At 39.3% G+C, this 22478-nt stretch overlaps 1 protein-coding gene across 3 annotated transcripts in view; it reads right to left on the bottom strand.

The window, feature by feature from the left end:
• IBTK (inhibitor of Bruton tyrosine kinase) overlaps positions 1-18481 on the bottom strand; it is a 56488-nt gene extending 38007 nt beyond the window's left edge. For all 3 annotated transcript variants that reach the window (XM_017825678.1, XM_017825684.1, XM_017825668.1), the window contains exons 1-8: positions 18264-18481; positions 10257-10924; positions 6711-6807; positions 5341-5465; positions 4696-4806; positions 3291-3461; positions 2022-2139; positions 77-257 (exon numbers count right to left, since the gene is read on the bottom strand). In XM_017825678.1, coding sequence (XP_017681167.1) covers positions 77-257; positions 2022-2139; positions 3291-3461; positions 4696-4806; positions 5341-5465; positions 6711-6807; positions 10257-10580 — 1127 coding nt within the window. In that variant the 5' untranslated portion in view covers positions 10581-10924; positions 18264-18481. The remainder of the gene's footprint in view (positions 1-76; positions 258-2021; positions 2140-3290; positions 3462-4695; positions 4807-5340; positions 5466-6710; positions 6808-10256; positions 10925-18263) is intronic.
• Between the last annotated feature and the right edge of the window lie 3997 nt (positions 18482-22478).

The raw sequence follows: 22478 nt of genomic DNA on the forward strand, positions 1-22478 counted from the left end.
AAGACCTTCAAGTATACAACTACAGTATAATCTTCACCTATTGTTTTTCACAACAAATTAGAAAAGTAACACATACTTTGAAGCTATCTTTTTGCACTGATAGTCTGCAAGTAAATAAATATCTCCTCTTTCAGTAACACATACTGTAGCACCATCACTTGCAGAGACCAAGGACACAGAGATGTCTTTATGGTGTAGAGCAGAAACTTGGCGAGGTGCAGTTACACATTTTTCTCCATTAGGATCCAGCAGATAACCTAAAAAATACAACACACCCCAAAAACATTATTTGCTATTCTACACATCATACATTTAAAGGATACTTTGCTACACTACTTTGAACAACCCTTAAACTCTGAAAAGATTTTTTAGGTAGCTGGATAATTCATCTTCAAAATAATTAAGGCAGGTAAGAAACACACCACACATACTTGTTAGTTCACCACAAACACCAGAAAACACTCAAGATTTGATACATAAAAATGAAGTAAGGAAGCTATTTAATGTGGTTGTACTTCTTTGATTCCAAAAAAAAGAATATTTATTTGATCATATAATAGTTCAGTACAGTAAAATACTGTAACACTGGCATAAACTACAGCTTATTTCAGCCACTGGAAGACACCAAAAAAGTTTGTCAGAAAAACTACCATAAGTGCACATAAGCATGAAGGCAGCAGTTACATGAAATAGAGAAGGTTGCAGCTGTAATGCAAGATCTCTGAAAACATTAAAAAAAATAAAATAAAACCAGCCCATTGCTGCTCTGCTGGGACAAGAAACCTAACAAGAATCTCATATATAATATAACCCTGCTTTGTGTGCAGGGCATAATTGCAGGGCACTTAGGTCTGCACCACCGAACGGAGCAGGGTACAGATATCCAGGAACAAGCAGCAGAGCTACCTCTACAGCTGGAAGCAACACTGCCTTATGACAGTGTAGGGCCATGCTCAAACATTTTAAACAGGCAAGGTTTACCACCACATGGTGCCCAGCTGACACAACTCTACCGTTTACAATTCACTTCGTGTCTCTATGGTACTGCACTGGGACGTGTGCTAACCAGAATAATCCCAACAACACAAGCAACCACAAAAACAACTTATATGATGGGTGCATATGAAAAAAAATGGCAAAAACAGAGAGATATTCGCTGTAAAATACTTCTCTGACAAAGACAAGTTTTTGCACATACCTCTTCAACCTTAAATAGAAACACAAAAAGTGTTGGAACCTGAGGCCAGAGCTGATGCAGATTAACTATAAGCACCAGAGCTAGCTAAACAGTTTTGTTTGCACACAGACACAGAACTGCAAAAATGCAAATCCAAACCAATACTGCAATACCTGTTTATCAAAAAAGACAAAAGCAATTAAAATATACCATTCATACAACAAATCAAGAAGTTCACCAATTGGTAATACGTTTTTAGTAGGTTCTTTCTTGACTTCAGAATAATACAGAGTTAAGTGAAGCTTCTGGTAATGGCATTGTTGGAAAAAATCTAGATATAGGCAAGTATCTAACTTTAAAAAGTTAGTATGGAAAAAGTTATCAGTATCATGTTTACAGTGCATGATGAAAGAAGGACATAGGTAGGAGAGCTGAAGGCTGGTTTATAATTTATTAAGGGCAGTGTAAGCCAGACTGTTGGAAGGAGAAAAGCATGCCTTGGGGTAATTTCCAACACAAACAGCAACATTCTGTTTCCTCAAAGTATTCAGCAGCAGGACCATACTTGAAACACGTAAGGCAGAAGAATTATAAAGAGTTCAAATAAGTCAGTTAAGTCTGACTAGCTCCTATCATCTCAAAATGTGAAACTGGTAGTAATGAAAAATATTCTTCAAAAGAAGTGTGAAGGGATGATGTCACCAGATTGGTTTAAAAAAAAAAATGAGGGAAAAGAAAGCTACAACCAGGCTTCTGTTCTAAGAAGCAGATGACAGGTTAAGCATGAATGACATCTTTAAATGGCTGGATTTTAGGTTTTACTTTTAGAACACTTCTACCTTACCTAGTTGGCCGCCATTCAGCCCCATGGTATACACTGCTTCCTTAGTCCATAGCACTGTATGGAATCTGCCTGCAGCCACTCCAATCACCATTCTACCTTTCAGGTTTTTTGCCTGAACCTAAGCACAAATCCAAAGTACATCTTAATATCAAGTAGCAACAGGTGAATTTCACATGTACAAACTTCTGACAACATTTAACTCCTAAAGTCGTTAAGCATGAAGCACTGACATCAATCCACACACAGTCTAATAAATCAGGATTATTTCAGAAGTTCGTCAGGTGGGGCACTATTGCACTAGTGACAAAAAGAAATAAACTTTTTTCATTATCTAATCAGAACTGGAATCAAGTCTCTTTATGCGGTCTTCATATGTAAGATTTTGAACAAGACTGCACAGAACATGTTATAAGAGCCAAAGAAGACTCAGGTGCTGCAAAATGTCAGCTAAAAGTTTCAACTCGTAAGTCCTAATGCCCTAAACATACTGCAGAACACTACACTACTAATTCCACACTTCAAATTTAACTTGATTTTCCAGATTAAGATGAAAAACTCAAAACAAATCCTGTGGAGTCAGAGCTGTCATTACACTAATGAAGAGCATCCCATGGTAACCCAAAACACTATCCTGTTGCATTTTGGCCAATAATTCGTTTCTACTTTTATAACACTGGTAGTGCAGTGTTGCTCTACTTCAGATGAACCTTCCTTTCAATGAAAGGTAATGTAACACTTTCTTTACTTACAAAAAAATAAAATTTAAGAGATTAAGTATAGAAATATAGTTAAATTGTTGATGCCTATACCCTCTCTTCCCTGTAATTATTCTTCCCAAAGCACTGACTCCAGAATCAACAGTGCTTCCAGCAAAGGATATAACAATCAAACCCTGAGAGCCATCATTCAGTGATTCAAAAGGAGCAAGAATGTCAAATAATACACACCTATTAATGTTACATCACTTCAGCTACAGAACAATTTGAGGAAGAAAAGGGTTTTGGCAATTGTATCCTGTATCATACTTCACACTACAAACTTTAGTAGTGTTCAGGTTACAAACTAAGACATTTTTCAGGACAGAGTTAAGCATTTAAGATCTGAGATGTATGATAAGACAGAAACAAGATTTATCTGAACTCACATTAAACTTGGTTGTCCTGAAAAGGTTTAAAAGTTATTTCCATAACTTTTGCATTTTACTTTCTGTTAAAAAAACCAAAACCAACAAAAACTAAACAATTAAGCTTTGACTGATATTATTTTTACCTGTCTAGGAACACTACAGTTAGGAGGAGGAGGAAGAATACCCAATTGATGGAAAGTATTCAAACCAAATGTGTAAACATATCCATCTTCTGTTAAAACAACAGTATGATCCTTAGCTGCAGCTATCTGGGAGCACTGATGACCAGCTAAGCCTTCCACAAGTCTTGGAACCTGAACAAGAAAAGAAATACTGATATAAAAATACACTAGTTTTATATTAACTGGTGGCCATCTATGACACCAAAGTAACACTAATAGAAAGTCATGACCAAATACTGAAATACAGATAAAAATGCATTTGAACACACAATACACTCATTAACATAATTACCACATCCAATGCAGTAAGATGAACTACTTTCATTTGAAATGCATCCTCTGCTATGAAGTGAGATGACTTTTAAACCACCTGTTCCAAAATTAGATTGGAAACTATATCTTTAGAACAGCTGAAGAGATATTAGCTATCACCTCTTTTGTTTTTCTTTTTAAATTACCATGAACATTGAAGATTTCTCCCTCCAATACAGGATAATTCTAAGAAAATTCCACAGAATAAGGAAGCAGTTCTGTATCCTTGACTATTCATGCCCTCTAACATGAGTTCTCCTTTATTCAAGTAGGTAACATCCTAATTTTGAAAGAGCAATTTGGAAAAAAAATTCTAATTTCATAGAATTGCTTTAAAAAGCTCTCTTCTTCAAAGAGCTCCAGTCTTCACTATAGCATTCACCAACAGAATATCCAGTTCTACCAGATACTGGATATTAGAAATTTTTAAAAATGACTGTGCTGCAAGCTAGACACACACTACCAGGTAATGTGCACAGGATAAGATGTTTAAGTCTAAGAATTGCATTGTCATCATATCTTAGTCTTCTTGAATCTTAGTTTTCATATTGCAACAATGTACTATTCAAATGGAAGTGATCAGTGAGTTCGAACTTAAGAGCTGTGTAAGTCCAGTTAGAAGCAACCTTACCATCACTCTTCATGCCACTACAGCTCCACAGTACTGCTATTTCCTTTGTGACAGCCTTGCAAACATCAGAAGGCATCACAAACCTACTTAAGAAGCCAGCCCAGACAAAAGACATTTGCTTCCACTTATCTGGCATCAGCTAACCTTTAAAACAACTCAGCCATAACACAGAAGTCTGACTGCTCTGTCTACCTATCTTAAATTAAACTATATTTAAATGCACATTCCTTTACTCTGCTACCTCACTACTAGCACTGGATGGAGAGGTTTTTGTTATTTGGTGGGGAGCAAGGGGGCTGGTTTGAAATCAACAGCAAACTCATTTTGAAAGTACACTGACAGAAACTCCAATTCACTTTTTAAACTTGCTGTTTGAAATAAAAGAAACATTATGCTAGACTACATTAACATAAAGCAGCATACCAGGCACGTTTGTTCATCACCATGACCCAAGCGCCCTCCTTGTCCATGTCCACATGTATAAACTTGACCTTTGTGGGAAAGGAATACAGAGTGGAATTTGCAGAGTACCACCTGAAAAAAACAAAGGCAAAAAAGGGGAGGGGAGGAGGCAATATAGGGCAAATTAATTTTCCTGGATAATCTGAGAACATCTGTCAAAAGCACTTTGTGAAGAAGTTCTTCTTTAATAAAGATATGTTTATGAAAATACAAGTAAGATATTAGTATTAAAGCATAGGACTGCCAAATCAAGGTACAAGGAACACAAAATATTTTCTTTAAGTATATTACGTACTGCTTTAACATACCTGAAGAGATCGACGGTTTCAGTTTAATAGCCCCCAGGCTAACAGAAGCTCAAAGACTGAGTTCTAAGGGCCACAATACTGTCTCAGAATAGCTGAAGAAAACATGCTAAGACTGCAGCAGATTGTATGCCCTGAATGTTTGCTCATGCTCTACTTTAAACTTCCAAACATTCTCAAATTGGAGTCCCAAGAAGTTATTAGAGTTCTCAATAATTGATAACTTCTTTGATACTTCTTCCCCCTCACGCACCCGTCCAAGTTCATCAAGAAAGGTGCCTACGTAATACACTAAGAATACCTGTTTGATATACACGCCATTCCGAGGAAAAAGATCCACCAGCTCAGGATGATGTTTACCCTGTTGACCACCATGACCCAAAGTGAAATTTATATTGTTTCCCCAGGTGTAGACTTCTGTGGGATCTGTAACGAAAAACATTCTCTCTGCAGCTTGTAAATTTACCAGTCTTGTGCATACTGGCTCCAAAAAACAACTCCTGTTTCTATCTAAAATTTGAAGAGGAAAGCTGTTTCTTACCTAAAACTAAACTTTACAAACATTTAATCCTATGAGAAGTAAGGTGCTACGACAAAATATTTTAACAATATTGTGCAGATGATCAACATTAGTTATATTTGCAGAAAATGCAAACATTCTGCAGCAGCAGATTTACATATAGTTTTCAGAAGACAACTATTAGCCACCTTAAGTTATATGTGCTTTGCTTCAATTTAGTAAAAAGCCTTTCCCAAATTCAAATCAGAGGTGGCCAAAAATGACATTTATATTTTTTAAATAACCTTTCGGTGACATCTGAACACCATTTTCTGATGAGTAAAAAACTGAAATCAATGTGTATTTCGCCAAGCTGCACCACTGTCCAGGGAGACCTTACGGCAGCCTTCCAGTACCTGAAGGGGACCTATCAAGAAGGCTGGAGAGGGATTTTTTTATAAGGGCATGTATTGATAAGACAAGCGGGAATGGTTTCAGACAGAAAGAGGATATGTTTAGGATAGACAATAGGAAGAAAATATTTACAGTGAGGGTGGTGAGGCACTGGAACAGATTGCCCAGAGAAGTTGTGGATGCCTTATCCCCGGATGTGTTCAAGGCCAGGTTGGATGGCACTTTGAGCAACCTGGTGTAGCGGAAGGTGTCCCTGCACACAGCAGCAGGGTTGGAACTAGATGACTTTTAAGATCCTTTCCAATCCAAACCATCTCTGATGATTTTAACTGAGAAAAACAGCAAAATAACTGAGGTCAAAAAACACCTCTGGAAATCATCTAGTCCAACGCCTGTGCTGAAGCTGGGTCATCTAGAGCAAGTTGCCCAAGACTATTTTCTCTCATGTTTTGAGTATTTCCAAGGATGGAGTCTGCACAACCTCTCTGGGTTACCTATTACATCACTTGCCTTTTTTCTTATTTTTTTTAACCTCTGAGCCAGTCATTATTCCTGTGCACATATGTGCATCCTGTGCCTACCACCAAGATTCTGTTCTTGCTTTCTTCTGATATTAGCAACCCCATACCTTCAGGTATCTCATAATTTACAAAGTCCTAACTAAAAACACAAAATATTGTCTACACTGGTACATACATTAATACATTGGTGACACATATCTTCTTAGAAAACACGAATTAAGCTATTTAATCTCCTACCGGTTTTCTTGAACACCACATGGATAGGCCTATCTTTCATCACGAGATCCAGGGCTGATAAGCCTTCTTTATCCTGAACATACAGACTAACACCATGCTGAAAGTGAAGGAGAGAAGGGGAAGAGAAGAACTGAAGTTCATTTTAACTGCACAGCTTGAAGTAAACCCGGTAAACATTTAAGAATCTATACAAATCTTTAATTGAAGTTTAATACTGAAAAAAAGAAACTCTTCAGATTCAAATAAACTGTGAGCAAATCTAAAAAAAATAAACAGTGCCATTCTGTTCAACCACATATACATCATGTTGACTTATTAACTGGGATTTTATTGTCTGAATGCTGACTGTGTAATAGGATGTAATCAGTGAAATACAAAGTAAACAGATTTGAAGATAAAGCACTGACATCTAAGAATGACAAGTATTCATCAAAAATGCATTTACCAGCTTCGAAGAACATATTTTCTTAAATTGGTATGTTTATAGAATCAGTTTTGACTAGAGAAGTAAAAAATAAAAAAAAACTAATATGACTTTGAAAACAAGCAAGGAACAATGGTTCACAGCTACTGAGAAAAGGCAAGAGGACACAAACAGCCAGACAAGAGACAGTGGGGAAGGTTCAGAGGCAGAAAACATGAACAGTTCATTCCTTTAGAACTCAGAGAGACATAAACAATCTCTGTAAATACCATTTGCTCAATACAAAAGAGTGTTGCTACACCAGCCTTGGTTTTAAGGAAGTCAAGTGTCATCAACCACTTCCCTAAAGGGAAGAACTGCAGATGTTCCCAATAGAACCTAATGGATAAAACAGCTGTACCTTGCTAACACGAAGGAAAACCTTATAGAACCTCACACATAAGAGATAAATACATGAAATACAAAAATGGAGGGAGCACAGTTCACAATTCCTTCAAGCATGACAGAAGGACAGCCAGCCATATGAAATAGGGATTTTAACCCATAATTTTCCTTGGAAAACCACTAGCCAGAAAAACAACAATATACATTCTCCAACTTATAAAGGCAACCCTATTAGCTACAGTGCTGGTATTAACTCAGGACAGAAAGACTGACCTATTTCTTTGACTTAACCGGTTGTTGGATATTCTTCACTTTGGAAGTCATTTAAGTCATTCACAAGCAGACAGAGGCTGCAGTGATATTCACATGGTCTGAATTTGTGAAAACAAACTCCAATCGCTGAGTGGCAAATCTTGTAGTAAGATACAGTCTGAGAAACAGGCATGACTGCCTCCAGCCCACAGCAGAAGTCTGTCATCCCCATTAGTTTAGGGCACCAGGGCCTGATTCTGGGGCCAGTACAGGAAGTTGGTTAGAGCATGGTGCTCGCTAATAATGCCAAGGTCACAGGTTCAATCCCCATACAGGCCATTCACTAAGGAGTTGGATTCAATGATCCTGGTGGGTCCCTTCAAACCCAAATAATCTTTGACTAAACTATACTGGTGTTGCAAACGGTACTGCTTAATATCTTCAGACAACGGGCCAGAGTGCTCCCTCAGCAAAGGTGATGATCCAGGAGGAGCGGCTGATAATTCAGAGGATTCTGCTGACATTCAGAAGGAAGGACCTTGACAGGCTGGAGCAATGGTCCAAGAGGAACCTCATGAAGTTCAACAAATGGAAATGCAAATCCTGGCCCTGGAGAGGAACAACCCAGTGTACCGATACAGTTGGAGGCCAAATGGCTGGAAAGCACCTCAGTAGAAAAGGACTTGGGGCTTCTCGTAGACAACCAGTTGACCATAAGCCAGCAATGTGTCCTCACAGCTAGGAATGGTGAAAGCACCCAGGGCTGCCTGTGGGACCGTTGCCAGCAAGCATTACTCAGCACTGGCAAGCCACAGCTGGAGTGCTGGCTTCAGGTCTGGACTCCCAGACATGGATATACAGGACCAAGTCCAGCAAAAGACCATGAAAACAATGACTGAGGCATCTGACATACAAAGAGAAGCTGAGAGAGCTGGGATGCTTAGACTAGAGAAGGTTTGGGGCAGGGGAGAAGGACAGCATGCTTTATCAATATGCATAATAAACAACTGCTTGGAGGTGAGAGGTGGGATCGTAGCAATACTCAGTGACAGAAAAAGTGGCAACAGGCCCAAACTGAAATATAAAAAATTCTGTTTAAATCTAAACCCCACTTTTACTGCACCGGTATTAAAATATCGGAACAGAGATGTCTGATGCTCTGTTCAAAATCCAGCTGGACACAGCCCTGGGCAATCTGGTCTAGTTGACCTTGCCTGAATATGGGGGTTGGACTAGACAACCTTTAGAGATATCCTTCTAGCTCAGCTATTTCGTAATTCTATTCTATAATCTGTTCCTGTTGTTGCTATAATACCTTAAGAACATATCCTTTAAATAACACAGTACAGCAGACTGTGTTAAGGAACTGAGAGACAGAACACTCTCCATGAGCTGGTTTTTTCTGCTTCTTAGAAGAGTATCAGCAGAGCTGGCTATCACAAAAATCTCATTTGTTTATGCAACTGACAGAAAAGTAAAATACATCTGGGAAAACCTGTAGAGGCCTCCCGTAAGCAAATATCAAAGATACAGATATACGCACATACACTAGAGGATTGAAAACTTTTTCATATATCAAGCACAGAGTTACTAATTTTCTAGAGAACAGAATCATGTACAATTCTTATAAAAACACCTACTTTTGTGAAGTTTAACGGAAATCTCCTCACTATGTAAGGGTACAGCACATATTTAACAATTATCAGACCTTCAAGAAATACAAAACACTGGACCCACAATCTTTTTGCTTCAAGTCTTGTTAAAACCAGAGAGTTCTATGTCTACAAATGGCAAGCCACTCTAATCTAAAAAGGCTGAACTCAAAATGGAAAATTCTCTGCCTTAAGAGGTTTTTAAGCAACCCTGAACCACAAATATTTCCTTTTCTCACATGGTTAAAGGGATATCTGAACACCTCAAACAAATGTAGCTCTTCCCTTTGCTGTACTTGAGACAGGAGGAACACAAGGAAGATTAATTAAAAATACATACAACTCGCTAAGTGGATGGGAAGAAACAGCAATTGTAAGAAAGGAATAAGGGGGACTGAGCAAAAGCCACTTAATAAAACATGCCATATCTGGAAGTGCCTCTCTCTCTCAAATATAAGATTCATTTCTAATTATAATGCCATTTAATCTTTCATTATTTTATGTTCTCTTACACCAATTAGTACAATTACTGAAGAGTCCTTTTTTAGAGTATCTTTAGTCTGATCACTCTCCACTTTTAAGATCCTGACCCTGATATCACCCACACAAACAAAAAGTGCTGATCTCTGCATGGGCAGACAGTAATTTTTCATGAATATAGAGACAACCTTCAAGTAAATCAATGCTCTGCGATCTAAATACAACATTATTAAGACATACATTGAGAAAACCCTCAAGAGGCTTTCAGTCAAATTTACAAACACACTTTTACATAACCAATACAACTCTAAAAATTGTAGATGCTGAGGAAAACTACAGTTGCAAATTACTCACCTTCAGTAATGACAAAACGCAATCAATGTATCCATAAAATATACTTCTGTGCAAAGCCGTCCATCCAGACTCTTTGTCTTTCGCCAAGAGATCTACTCCTTTGGTCTCAGCCAACCAGTCTAGCACACCTTTTTTGCCACAAGACGAAGCGAGATGTATAACATTTCTGCCAAAGGCGTCCTTTATAGTTGCAGCATTGTAGCAGTAAGAAGAGAGAAAGGCCTTGATCTGCCCTTCACTTCCTCTGGTTACTACAGAAATAACATCCAAAGCATGCTGTAGAGATCGACACTTCGAAGTGCACTCTGGCATGTGAGAACTCATCTTCACTTCTAAAGCTGCTCCTCTCCTTAAGGGGAACAACCCTTAAGTGTATCAAGGCACTCTAATTCAGTACACAAAACAGTGCCCTAGAAAAATTGTAATTCCAAGGATGTAAATCCAGTTTTATTGAGCTGCCATTAGAAAACTTTGTTCTATTACGTTTGGCACTTGATTCAAATAAATATTTATAAATATATATTTTTAGAAGTCTTATTTCACCATCTTATATAACAAATATTCTTGTCCATAGAAAATTCCAAAAGTGAACTACCCCTAGTGTGCAGGGGGGGATTCCCCCTCCACACAACCTTATTCTTCTAAAACTCCATAATTGCAAGGGAGACCTGAAAGAGAACAAACCAGAACAGATTAGCAATCAAAAACTCTTTTCCCCAGCAACTGTACTGATTTAACAGCATACCAAACTAGCACTTTCAAGTACAGGACAAGACAATGTGCAAGGGTTAACTGACCTGCACCATGCCACCCGAGCTTATATTCAGGTATTCACTCAGTTTAAAAAAAACATTACTCCCTTCCCCACCCCAACCACCTCCTACCTTTCTTTGACATAAATCTTGTAGCCTACAATGTGAACTGGATCCAAAAAAGTCATCTGAAGAAAAAAAAAGTATGCTTTCCCAACCTTAGGGTCCTCAGCACCCTGACTGTTTACTAACTGTATCGTTACTTTGTTATCAGAAAGCATGAACTGAACTAGAAGATTGACTGGGGGTGGGGGAAGAGAAAGAAAGAAAAAAACCAAAATACAAACAAAACCAAAAACAAACGCACCAAACCCCCCCCCCAGCTGTTGAGCACACTTTGGCTAACAGAAGACTTGTCAGTAACACCCAGGGGGAGGGAGGGACCACCACAGTTTCCATAGCCACTGCAAAAAATAGGATTATGCCCCACTTTCTCTTCCCTGCCCTGAATGCATACTCATGTCCCTACTAATTCTACTCCACAGAACCAACAGGAAGGTTCCTCTCCACCACTCCCATAGCTCCTAACACAGGTGGGAGAACCGATGGCATCAGAGCAAATAAAAGCAGCTTGTACAAGAGACATGAATTCAGGCAGGGCTAAGGTCTAAAACTCCTGGAACAGGCAGGAAAAAGTGAAGGTCTAGGTTGGATGAGGTAAGGGAGGAAAAAGAAGGAAAAGGAACCAAAGATACAAATTTTTCTTCATGAAAATATATTCACAATCTGGGGCATACAGCATTTCCGCTTAGCTTGGCATACTTATCTTTAGCACATCCATCTTTCTCTGGCATCCTCTTTCTCAAAAGTAAAGGCCTGACAGAAGCACTCACCTTGCATATGAAACATGTACAGTTAAAGTCAAAAGCGTCACAATTCACAAAGTGCACACAGCAGTATAAAAATCACAGACAAACCCAGAAAACAGAGAAACTACAGACATCACTGATACACTGCTGAATTAATTGTGAACTGCTATTAAGCCCCCAAAAAACAATATGCTTCAATCTTCCAAGCATAAGTTTAGTTTCAAACTGAGTGAAATAGGACAAGACACAATACAGTAAACACCCCCACACACACACTACTACTTCCAGCTCAGCAGTCATTAGCAAGTTCAGGTCCTACTCCTTGACCCCCACCCCGTCCAAAAAGCCTTTTGAGCTTAGCTTCCATTGCTTTTCAGGCACTGAGTGCATAACCATATTTTCTTAACATCTCTCTCTGCAAAGACACGTCACAAAAAAACTTATTTTGTTCGGAAAACAGAAATCCCAGTTTTCCTCCTGTTTCAAGAATTATCATCAAGATTTCCATAAAGCTGCAAGCAATCAGTTTAGAGCAAACACTAGCAATGGAATGTAAACTTCCAAGAAAACAAAGGTCTAATCCAAGAGTATTCCTTTAAACATTTCACGACAAAGCCTTCAACAATTATTTTTCCACCTCATTCACAAAGGATTAAATACTCGGAAGGCAAATCTACAGATCAGAAGTTGTTTCAGTGTGTACCTTCAAAACAATTTCACAGAGAGGCAAATGAAGAAGAAAAAAAAAAAGTAGTCTTTATTTACCACAATTTAGTCCCTCATCCCTGACCAGGAGTAACAATCAGAAAGCTTTACGAGACCAGAATTGACAAAAACTTGTATTTGTCAAAGCAAGCTTCAGTTCACCCTACAGGTCATTTTGCAACCAACTTACAAACTTCTGCAGTAACACAAAAAATTAAACATATGTGTGCATCGACTTTTCTCCTCTGACCTTCTCAAGCCTGAGACTATAAAGAGAAGTGAATCACTGTCACAGGCTTGAAAAAAAAAAGCTCTAATTTCAGGAACGCAGCCTGACTTGCTGCTCCAAGGAATCAAAGTGTGATAGGTGACTATCAGCAGACTCAGATTGCCAGTGCAAACACCTTTCTAAACACTAATAACTGAAAAAAAATATCTGGAGATCTACAGGAAGAACATCAGAAGTGCCATTATCCTCAAGTCAATTTTTCAGATTTCATCAATATGCCACTAGGCAAAAAAATTATGCTGTGGAAGAAGGATGAATTTTACATATGCCTTTTAAAGCACATCTTAAATATAGCTCATTGTTTAGACATTATTATTAGTGCTACAAAGAATAAAACTAAAAACAACATCAAGAAAAATTACTCAGAGGAGTCATAAAACAAAGTGGACTAATCTCTTAGGTAAACCGGTATGAAATGACACCACCGCCCAAGGAAGCAGTCCTGCTGTGCCACGTGCCATACCTCCCCTTGTGCAGATACACACCTATTTAAGACACTGAATTGCATGAGAAAATGATTCAGGAGAAATCAAATCCTGGTTTCAAAGAAACATGTGCCATTGCAAGAAAGGAAGAGAGAGGCCAAAGAAAAACCTATTTAAGGCACCTGAGGTCTAGCCTCACCAAACACCAAAATGTGAACAACAAAACAAACACCAAAAGAATAAAAAGTCTTCTCCTAGGTCACACTAACTCCATCATGGTGACATTTACCGCAGCTATGTGAAACCTGACTCTGCTGAATTATTTCTTTATAAGTCATTCCAACCCATCCCTCCTTTACTCCAAACATTACAAAACTAGATACTATAATAGTATATTCATACATACACCTTGAGTTTCAAGACAGAAGGATGTAGATGAAGTTTTCACCCCTCCACAATAGACTGGCACACCAGTAACAGACATTATCATGTTAATACTGCATCTGAAAAAAGTTAATAATCAGATCTGACTGTTACACAAAGGAAGTCCTTAAGTGAAACCTTAAAACTTTCAAATTGTGAGTTGAAGCTCAGGTCTGTGTAAAAGCCCTTCTGCTGTTCAAATGCTTACTTCTAGTACAGGGAGTCCCAAATGAATGATCAGCATCTAAAATAAGCACAAAATAGGAAAAACAACAGAATTTTTCAAACTATGAATTGAAATGTCTAGAACACAGTGCCCTTTTGATTACGTGTCTCTACTTTTATTTGCAGATATTTCTGTAGGCTTCTCAGCACTAGTCATATTCATGCTATAATACCAGTGTCTTCCTAACACTGTAATTATTAGAAGACATAAATAAATAAGACTATAACATTTTCAACATTTTTATGATAAAATAAGTATCATTTGGAATTCAAAGTATTTTTAAAAACAAATTCCTAATTACATTTTATTATAGAAAAAAGTCATCAAAAAATGGAGGAAATGGAGCAGTATTCAGAGGATAACAAAGATGTTTTATTTCTGCAGCAAGTGGGTTTCTAAATTTTTGCCCTAGAGACATGAGCTACTTATTATACATGTTCACAGTCAAGGAAAATTTAAAAGATACAACCAACTTGGAAGAAATTCCTTAGAACTAAGGAATGTTTGTAGTATGTTGCCTCCTGGAATTAAGTAGAGCTGTCTCACTCACCTCTCCCCTTCAGATAAGGTAAAGCACCACAGATGTCAGACACCCTCCAAGGAGGTGTGTGTCATATGTGTCATCTGACCTTATGGAGTCAGAACACTTGCAGTTGAAAAAGTAGCTCTCTACCTATTGTGCTTGTTTCTTTGAAAAAGTCACTACAAAAATCACAGCTGTCACACCTCTCTTGAGTATGAAATGAACAAAGATTCTACACATTTGTAAGACCAAGCTAACAAATAACTTCATGACTAAGGATGATGGTGGCAGATTTCATTTCCTGAAAACAGCAGACAGCGGACATGAAATCTCAACATTTGAGCAAAATGAACAGAGTTGCAGAAGCCCTCCACTGTGAAGTTCCAGAAATCTGTGTATCACATTATCTATCAACACATCCCCAATTTTCTCTTTTCCTAGAAAGCATTTCCACAGAGGCTGTCTGCTCTTGGCTCAAAGGTACAAGGGAACAACCAACCCTCACCTTATGGTTGGCAGCTTCAGCGTATGTTTCTGGCAACCAGTCTGGGAGGCACACATTTGATACTGGAACTCATATCTGTGGTCCTTCCACTTCTTCCTGATGAAAGCCTACACTGAGGTATTAGATCCAGCAAAATCTGGCTAACATGAACATGGATACCAGTACCAAGGCAGTGGCTAGTAGCTGTTGTAGCTTTTTTCATCTTAATATAGACAATGGTTTCACATGGAAGTGAAAGAGAATACAGAAGAGATTCAACTACTCAGAATTCAGTGCCACTTGAAGACAGATTGATGGGTTTGCATCTTCCAAGTGCACTGCATTAAAGTAACTCAATTGTCAAATGAGAGACATGGCCTTGAAATCCATCCTCAGGCTGCTTTACTAAGAAGATATTTGTCAAGACCTTAAAATTGGCACAACTTCATTCACTTCGCTTTTTATTTGTTTTTTAAGATGTTACTAATTTTACTAAATACTAGTTGCATCTAAAATGCACTTGGTGAAAAACTACCTAGCATTTGACTCTTCTAAAACAGAACTAAATAATGGTTTCTATTTTCCATATAAAAGAAGCCTAGAGCTTTCCTTGTCAATCATAATACCCTTCCTTTACAAAAATAGTGTAAATAATATGGCTTTTCTGAAGGTGCAAAATTCACTTGCTTTTCCTTTTGATAATAAGTTGCTAAATCAAGTGAGGGATGACTGGCAACGTCATAAACTTCAGGAAGGCTAAGTCCATCCTTATAAAGGATCCTAAAGATTTCTGTTGTGGAATGGGAGTTGTTTTTCAAACAAACATGCTGACATTTCATAATGTTCTCCAAGTTGGTCCACTTGCACTTGTTTCATAAGATCACAAAAGATCTGTAACCATAACAGCATGAAAATCCTGAAAATATTTGTTGCCAAAGCAAACTTCACCACACCAACTACTCGACTTAATAAGCTAATCAAAGAAGCAAATCTAAAGCTTACAGAACTAAAGCCATAGGAATTTGCTATCATGCTACTAATTTTTCAGGATTTTCTGTTGACTATATTCTTACCTAAAGGCAACTTTCACTAATACATATTAAAGTAATAGTTTAGAATCTGGCAAAAGTGACTAGAAAATTGAAGCTGGGTAGTAATATAATAAACTTAGCACTGGCATTAAGCAACATATCCTTAAGAAACACAGATGAATTCCTAGATAAACAAAGCAAACACACCTTTAGGGTATAGGCAACATATTGTCCTAGGTTTAAAAGAACAGTTAGACTATTAATTTCTACTGAAATTACATATCCACAGATAGTTTAATCTGTTTAAAAATTCTCTGTACAATTGTTGAAGTCTAGGAAAAAATCTAAGCTTTTCAACCCCTTGAATGGTATTATATGAATACAAAGTATATTTTATGGAGAGAAAAGTGATTGATTATACAAGGAAAACCAGGTAAATCTAAGCCATGCAGCAGCTCAGAGTGGTTTGGCAGTCTGAAATTCCCACATAGAGACCTTTAAAAAAAGTGTTCTGCTCTTCTCAATGCAAAAATCTAGCTCAGCTATCAAGTTTTAAGAGAAGCAAGTCAGTAGAGGAAAACACTGGAAAGAGTCTGGGATTCAGAATGTTTATGAAACAACCCGTGAGTACAGGATGAGCAAATTGGATCTCTATTTTCCTTCAGCTGTGGCTTCAGCAGAGCACCCAGAGCCTCTGAATGCAGCATCTGTTACATAAAGAAGAAAAATCAAAACTCCAGTCTGTTTTACCCCTGACAGTGGGATAAGTAGTCATTTGTTCAAATTCCAGAAAGGATTCAGACAGGAAGGATTTTCAGATGACAAACTGAATGAAAATAACACTCTCAAAACAGGCTAGACAACAAGCAAACTGCTCATGTTATAAATAAATGTGACCTGCCCATAAGTAAAGCTATGGAGGAAGACCGAGTTGCTTTAAAAAACACCATGTTCCACCATGCCCGCTGTGTCCCTCGGACCATGGCAGATCCCAGCTGCTTCATTTACTGGGCTGGGGCCTCTGTGCCACCACTTGGCACAGGTACACTCTGGCACAAGTGGCCTTTAGAGGCTCTCTCCAGAGTTTCTATAACTTCCTCCTTCACAGTGACAGCAGCATAATCCTTATCAGAATTAAAACGTTCAGCAATCCAGCAACTCTAATTCAGGTGTTCTTAACTGAGCTAACAAGCACTACCAATTAAAGGCAGAAACGTCTGTCAAAAAAAGACCAAAGTACCATTGGTAGCTAATTTCAGCTACAACACGTCAGAGGACATCTATTACTCAGGAATCATAGTACATAAACAGTAAACTGAAATATTGTGCTTAGCTTATCTAGAAATAGTCAAGACTACTTACATTTAATAACTTAATACTGTCCAAAACAATTAAAACATACAGAAAGTGATACGGACAAAAGTACAGTGAGTGCAGCTATAGGCATTTCCACAATACACTGGGACCTTGCTATAGATTTTTTTATTGAAACAGATAATGCTGAAGTGAAGTCAAGCACAACAAACCACAAGTGTGCTCTAGAATTTCATCACACTTAAAACCGTATTTGATAAATCCCTCAAGGATTTCTTCCATCTTAGGAAAAGCTGACTTTTTTGAATGAACTCTGAACTTTTGGTACAGTATTATTATAGACTACCCACACCAGATGTTGGGCGACTGCTGGTTTTTTGTAAACCACAAATTGTGATCAGTTTCCATGAAGACAGACAACTACACTAACCACGTCACCAAAAAAAAAAAAAAAAAAGAGTTGATTTTCCCTAAGAAGACTGGACGAAAGTATCCTTTTAAGCTAACTACGAGACCTCAGCTCTCTAGTGGTTACGCTGCTGCTCAAATGGAGCAGCAGCCCTGTGAGCTTCTACCAAACGCCACAGACAAGGATCACGGCAGGCTTCCCGGGAATCTCCAGCTAAGGAAATCTGGCAAGAGGCTGCAGCCAGTGTCAAGAGGGGGAAGGTCTGAAGTGTTTCAGAGCCGGGAGAGAGGCCAGGGGAAAGCAGGGGGACAGAGGGCCGTTCTGACTCCCACTACACACGTTCACATAGCCGGGGACCGACGAGGGACACAAGAGACTCCTCCACACCGGCGGCCGAGTCACGAAGCCGCTCCCCTCCCATCCTACGTGGCCAGCTGCCCTTTACTCTGCCCGGCTACCCTGCTCAGGGCTCTCCCTCTTCCCCTCTCCACAGCCCCCCACCGCCCCCGCCCCGACCTCTCCGGCCGGTCCCCCCGCCGGCCACCCCCGCCCCTCACCAGTCGCTAGATGAATGGGCTCGGGCGGGCAGGACGGGACGCGCCCTGGGCAGCGCGGGGGCTCATCCTCAATGACTGTGGGGCAGGGCCAGGCTGTGGCTGTGTCTGCAGAAGCTACCGCGACACCTCAGCCGGCGACAGTGCCAGTGACACCGACGGCGACACCGGCGGCGGCAGCGCCAGACGGGGCCAGAACTCTCAGCAGGGAGCACCGACAACCAGCGCCGCACCCACCAACAAGCGAGCCACCGATTGGCCGCGGCGCCGCCGCACCTCGCACGCTGATTGGCTGCGACTGCCGCCTCGGCTCTGCCCCTCCCGGCCGAGCCCGGATTGACTGACAGGCGGGGGCGGCAGGGGGCGAGGGGGAGAAGGCTGGTCGGTGGGCGTGGTCTGGGCGTGGCGGAGCCACAGTGGTGGGCGGGGTCGGTTCCGTGGGCGGGGTGTCGGAGGTGCGCAGGCGTTAAATCAAAATGGCGGCTGCGGGTGAGGAGGGATGAGGGTAGTACGTGTCTTGTGGTGGGCGAGGGAGGGGGCTGGAATTGACAGAGATTAAGGAAAGGCAGGGAGCTGAGGTGCCTCCCGCTGGCAGACTTCACGGGAGAAGCAGCGTCTCTGCAAAGAGAGGGGATGGGTTTCTGGCGAGGCAACGCCTCCCTCCAGCAGGGCTCAAAGGCAAATAATCAGCCTGCAGGTCTCCTCAAAATAATAATCGAGAAAGCTGTGCTGGTTCAGGCTGCGTTATGCTACTGCAGTTTGTCTCTCTGACAGAACAAGTGGTCTAATTTATGAGACATAGCTTGATTTTTTTATGAGGCTTTTGACACCACCTGGGGGCAGTCTCACAAGCAAACTTGGCGTGTGGGCGGGATTTGCAAAACTGCTCTTGTAATTACCTATGGTTCACTTCATGTGTGCTTCAAGTAAACTCCCTGAGGGCTCAGTTCAGTTCTTGATTAACGTCTCAGATGATGCAATGGGTGCTACAGATTACAGTTTAATCTGGAACAGGATTAGGGCATAGCATTTTAGGGTGGGAAGCTGGAACCAAGACAAGCAGTACCTACTGTAAAATACAGAGTAAAAAAAACCACACATCACTTTTTTTTTTTTCCAAAAAAACCGTTAATGATATATTTTTTCCAAGAAAAACGCGAATGATGCCTTAATGCCAGTGGCCAAAGTTTCTACATGTTTCTTTAAAGCCACAGTATTATGCCATGTGGTGTGAGCATTAAGACCTTAAAAGAACCTAGCTATTTTTTAAACCACAAAACAGTTGAAAGAGAAGTTATGTGTGTGCTTCAACAGAAGTTCAGTTTGGGAAAGATTGAGTAGAAGTTGTATATAGGTGAATCTCAAGCATTTTTATCTGTGCCATCTGACGAAGTACATGTGAACAGTACAGTCTGCTTTCTGATTTTCTCTGTATAAAAGTTTATTTTGCCAGCAGTCGTTCACCATTATAACTAACCCCACACGCTACATGAAATTTATTTATGCATTATTTTCCTAGTGATAGCTTCTTTGAGCTCCAGTCACAAATGTACTTCAGAGGTGGCCTTGCTCCAAGTATGCTGCCAGTTGGCCTAAGAACAGTGATGACCATCTGGGGAGATAAGGAAGTCCAAATGCAGCTGAAGTCAGTCATAAAAAATGCTTTATTGCACAATAACAAGTTCAAGTGAATAGCTGGGGCAGGCATCCTTTCGAGAGGTAAAGAGCTCGGTGGAAAAATGAAGAGGGTTTAAGTAGAATAAGGCCCAAGATTCTATATGAGAAAAATAATTTCTAGAACCTGGACTGCCCCTCAAGTCTTTTAAAAAAATACTATTGTAAGGAATAGAAAACTACAGCAAAGAACAAAGAAAAGTTGGAAAATAAGTCATGAATAGGACCTGATGGAGTCCGAGTCAGTCAAAACCGTGACATAATAACCAAAGGCTTTTAGCAATAAGTTTCTATGCAAGATTTTTATCTTGTTTACAGGACTTTTAATATTTTCATGGAAAATTAAGATATTAACTACTTTGCCTGTTGTTTGTTGTTCAGGTTTTTGTGATCGACCCCATCTTATAGGTCAGTAACAGAAATTCCTGCTGTCTTGTGCTGCCTCTGCATAAGCAGCAGCAAGCTAATAAACACCTTTCACAGAACACAGGTGCTGTAATTTGATTTGCTAGTGCTGTGCTGAGGTGATAAAGTAACATTGTAAAACAAAAGTAGCTCAAACAGGTTAACCTGAGCCTCTGTTTAAACTACGTCTTTTGGTTTGGCTTTTTCTACTCCTGGAAAGCTACAACATTGTTACAGAAAAATATCCTACTTTAAGACTTTCTGAAGAAATTACAGGCTGTGGAGATGAAAAGCCAGAAACAAGTCGCTGAAGAGTCCTTTTTAAAGTTCAACAGCCAGATTTGTGTACTACTTGCTTGACAATAAGGAACTGTCCATCTGGCTTTTTTCAGTCTGTGATGAAAAGGTCTGAATTATCACAAATAAACATGTAATTATAAGAAAATAATAAGCCTCTGACCACCATTGTTACTTTTTATAGCAGCTCTAGACTTTTAAGTCAATAATCCGTAACAAAAAAAGGTAAAATGGAAAAAGCAGCACTTAAAAAGGAAAACGGGTATACTTGGCCATCTTCAGAATTTGAGGAGGAACATCAGTTTTGAGTGACTTAACCAGCCTACAGAGGGTATGTTTGTCTTAGTTTTGCATCTCAGTTCATTGACTGTTGAAGGGTTATGGGTTGCCTGTGCTCCAAATGTGTATACTCATTTAAGGTTAGGGAAGACAAATCTAGGCTATAGGGAGGACAGTACCCCAGTAGGCAGCTTTCTGGTGACCTATTAATCTTATCAATCCATCCGGTGTAGTCTGGACCAGACTTAGGCTACTTGGAGGAATTAGAGGAGAAGATGTAAATGACATAAGGAACAAATGAACTCTGCACTCTGTGCTGTCTGAAATTGACCCTGAATGTTGAAAAAAAATGGTAATCGTTTTTATCAGCCAATAATCAAAAAGTTCAGTCTATATATCAAAAATTAAAATAATTAATTTTTTTCTTTTCAGCTATGCTAAATGTCAAGTGACAGATTTCCCCCCTCACATATCTATTTATGGTCCATAAGTGGCCTAATTATTACCAGTGTCCTCTGAAACCTTGAGTAATAATTCTTATCGGTAGCAGTAATACTCTGATTAAGAAAAAATTAATCAGCTCCAGGCTTAACTTCTGCTGATACTAAATAAGTTCCTCATGATCTTTCTCTTTTATGAACTTGGAAAAAATATTATAAAATACTGGAAAATTTGTATTACAGAACTAATAGAGGAAGATTCAATGTAACACCTCCTAGCAGGGAAGACTTGCAAAAAAGTATCTCCAAATTTATTAAAAGTATGTGCATCTTGCTTTAAGAAAACCTATCCTCCTACTGAAACAGACAGGGTTATTAAATTCCATATGACAATACTGTTTAAGGATAGTTTGGAGAAGAAGTCTGGGGATTGAACAGCATGGAAAGGAGGATGGTGATGGATGAGAACTCCCGGAATTCTGATCAATCTACTTGAGAGTTCCCCCGTGAGGGTGAAGTTGGAAATCGAGATGCAGTGAGCACCCAGGAGCTTTCACCCATCAAACCATAGTCAGCAGAGCAGGGTCTTCATCCTGCATGACTGGGAACACTTCCACGTAGCTCTGTCATGGCAGATACTCTGATGTCTCTTCTTTAACTTGCAGGATTTCCAACTTATCTCATTAAACCTTGGGAGCATCTCTGATGCTCAAGGTAGATCTTCTGTTATTGTAGTAGTCCAGATACCAGTGATATGAGGTGTGTGCAATGAGAATGTGTTGTCCCACATTTGTTCAGAATTCCCATATTTAAAAAAAAATAAAAAAAATTTAAAAGAATTGTAAAAAATTGTGCTAAAGGGCCAAATGTACATGAAACAAAAATTGCATTTACATACTGTAAGTAGTAAAAGAAGTTTTGTGGAAACTGGCAAAGGGACAGTCACTCTCAGTGATTGGTATATAATCTTCAATACAATCAGAAACTGCAGTATGTTTAAAGTGGATGTTTTCTGTTGTGATGTGAAATATTTTGCAGAAGAGCATGATTTCTAAACAAAGTGGGGCTTTTATTCTGTGGGAAGTTTATTGTAAGAGTGCAGCACGAAAATTCAATTTTTGGT

This window comes from Lepidothrix coronata, unplaced genomic scaffold (genome assembly GCF_001604755.1).
Source record: "Lepidothrix coronata isolate B3197 unplaced genomic scaffold, Lepidothrix_coronata-1.0 Scaffold4, whole genome shotgun sequence".
Lineage (NCBI taxonomy): Eukaryota > Metazoa > Chordata > Aves > Passeriformes > Pipridae > Lepidothrix > Lepidothrix coronata.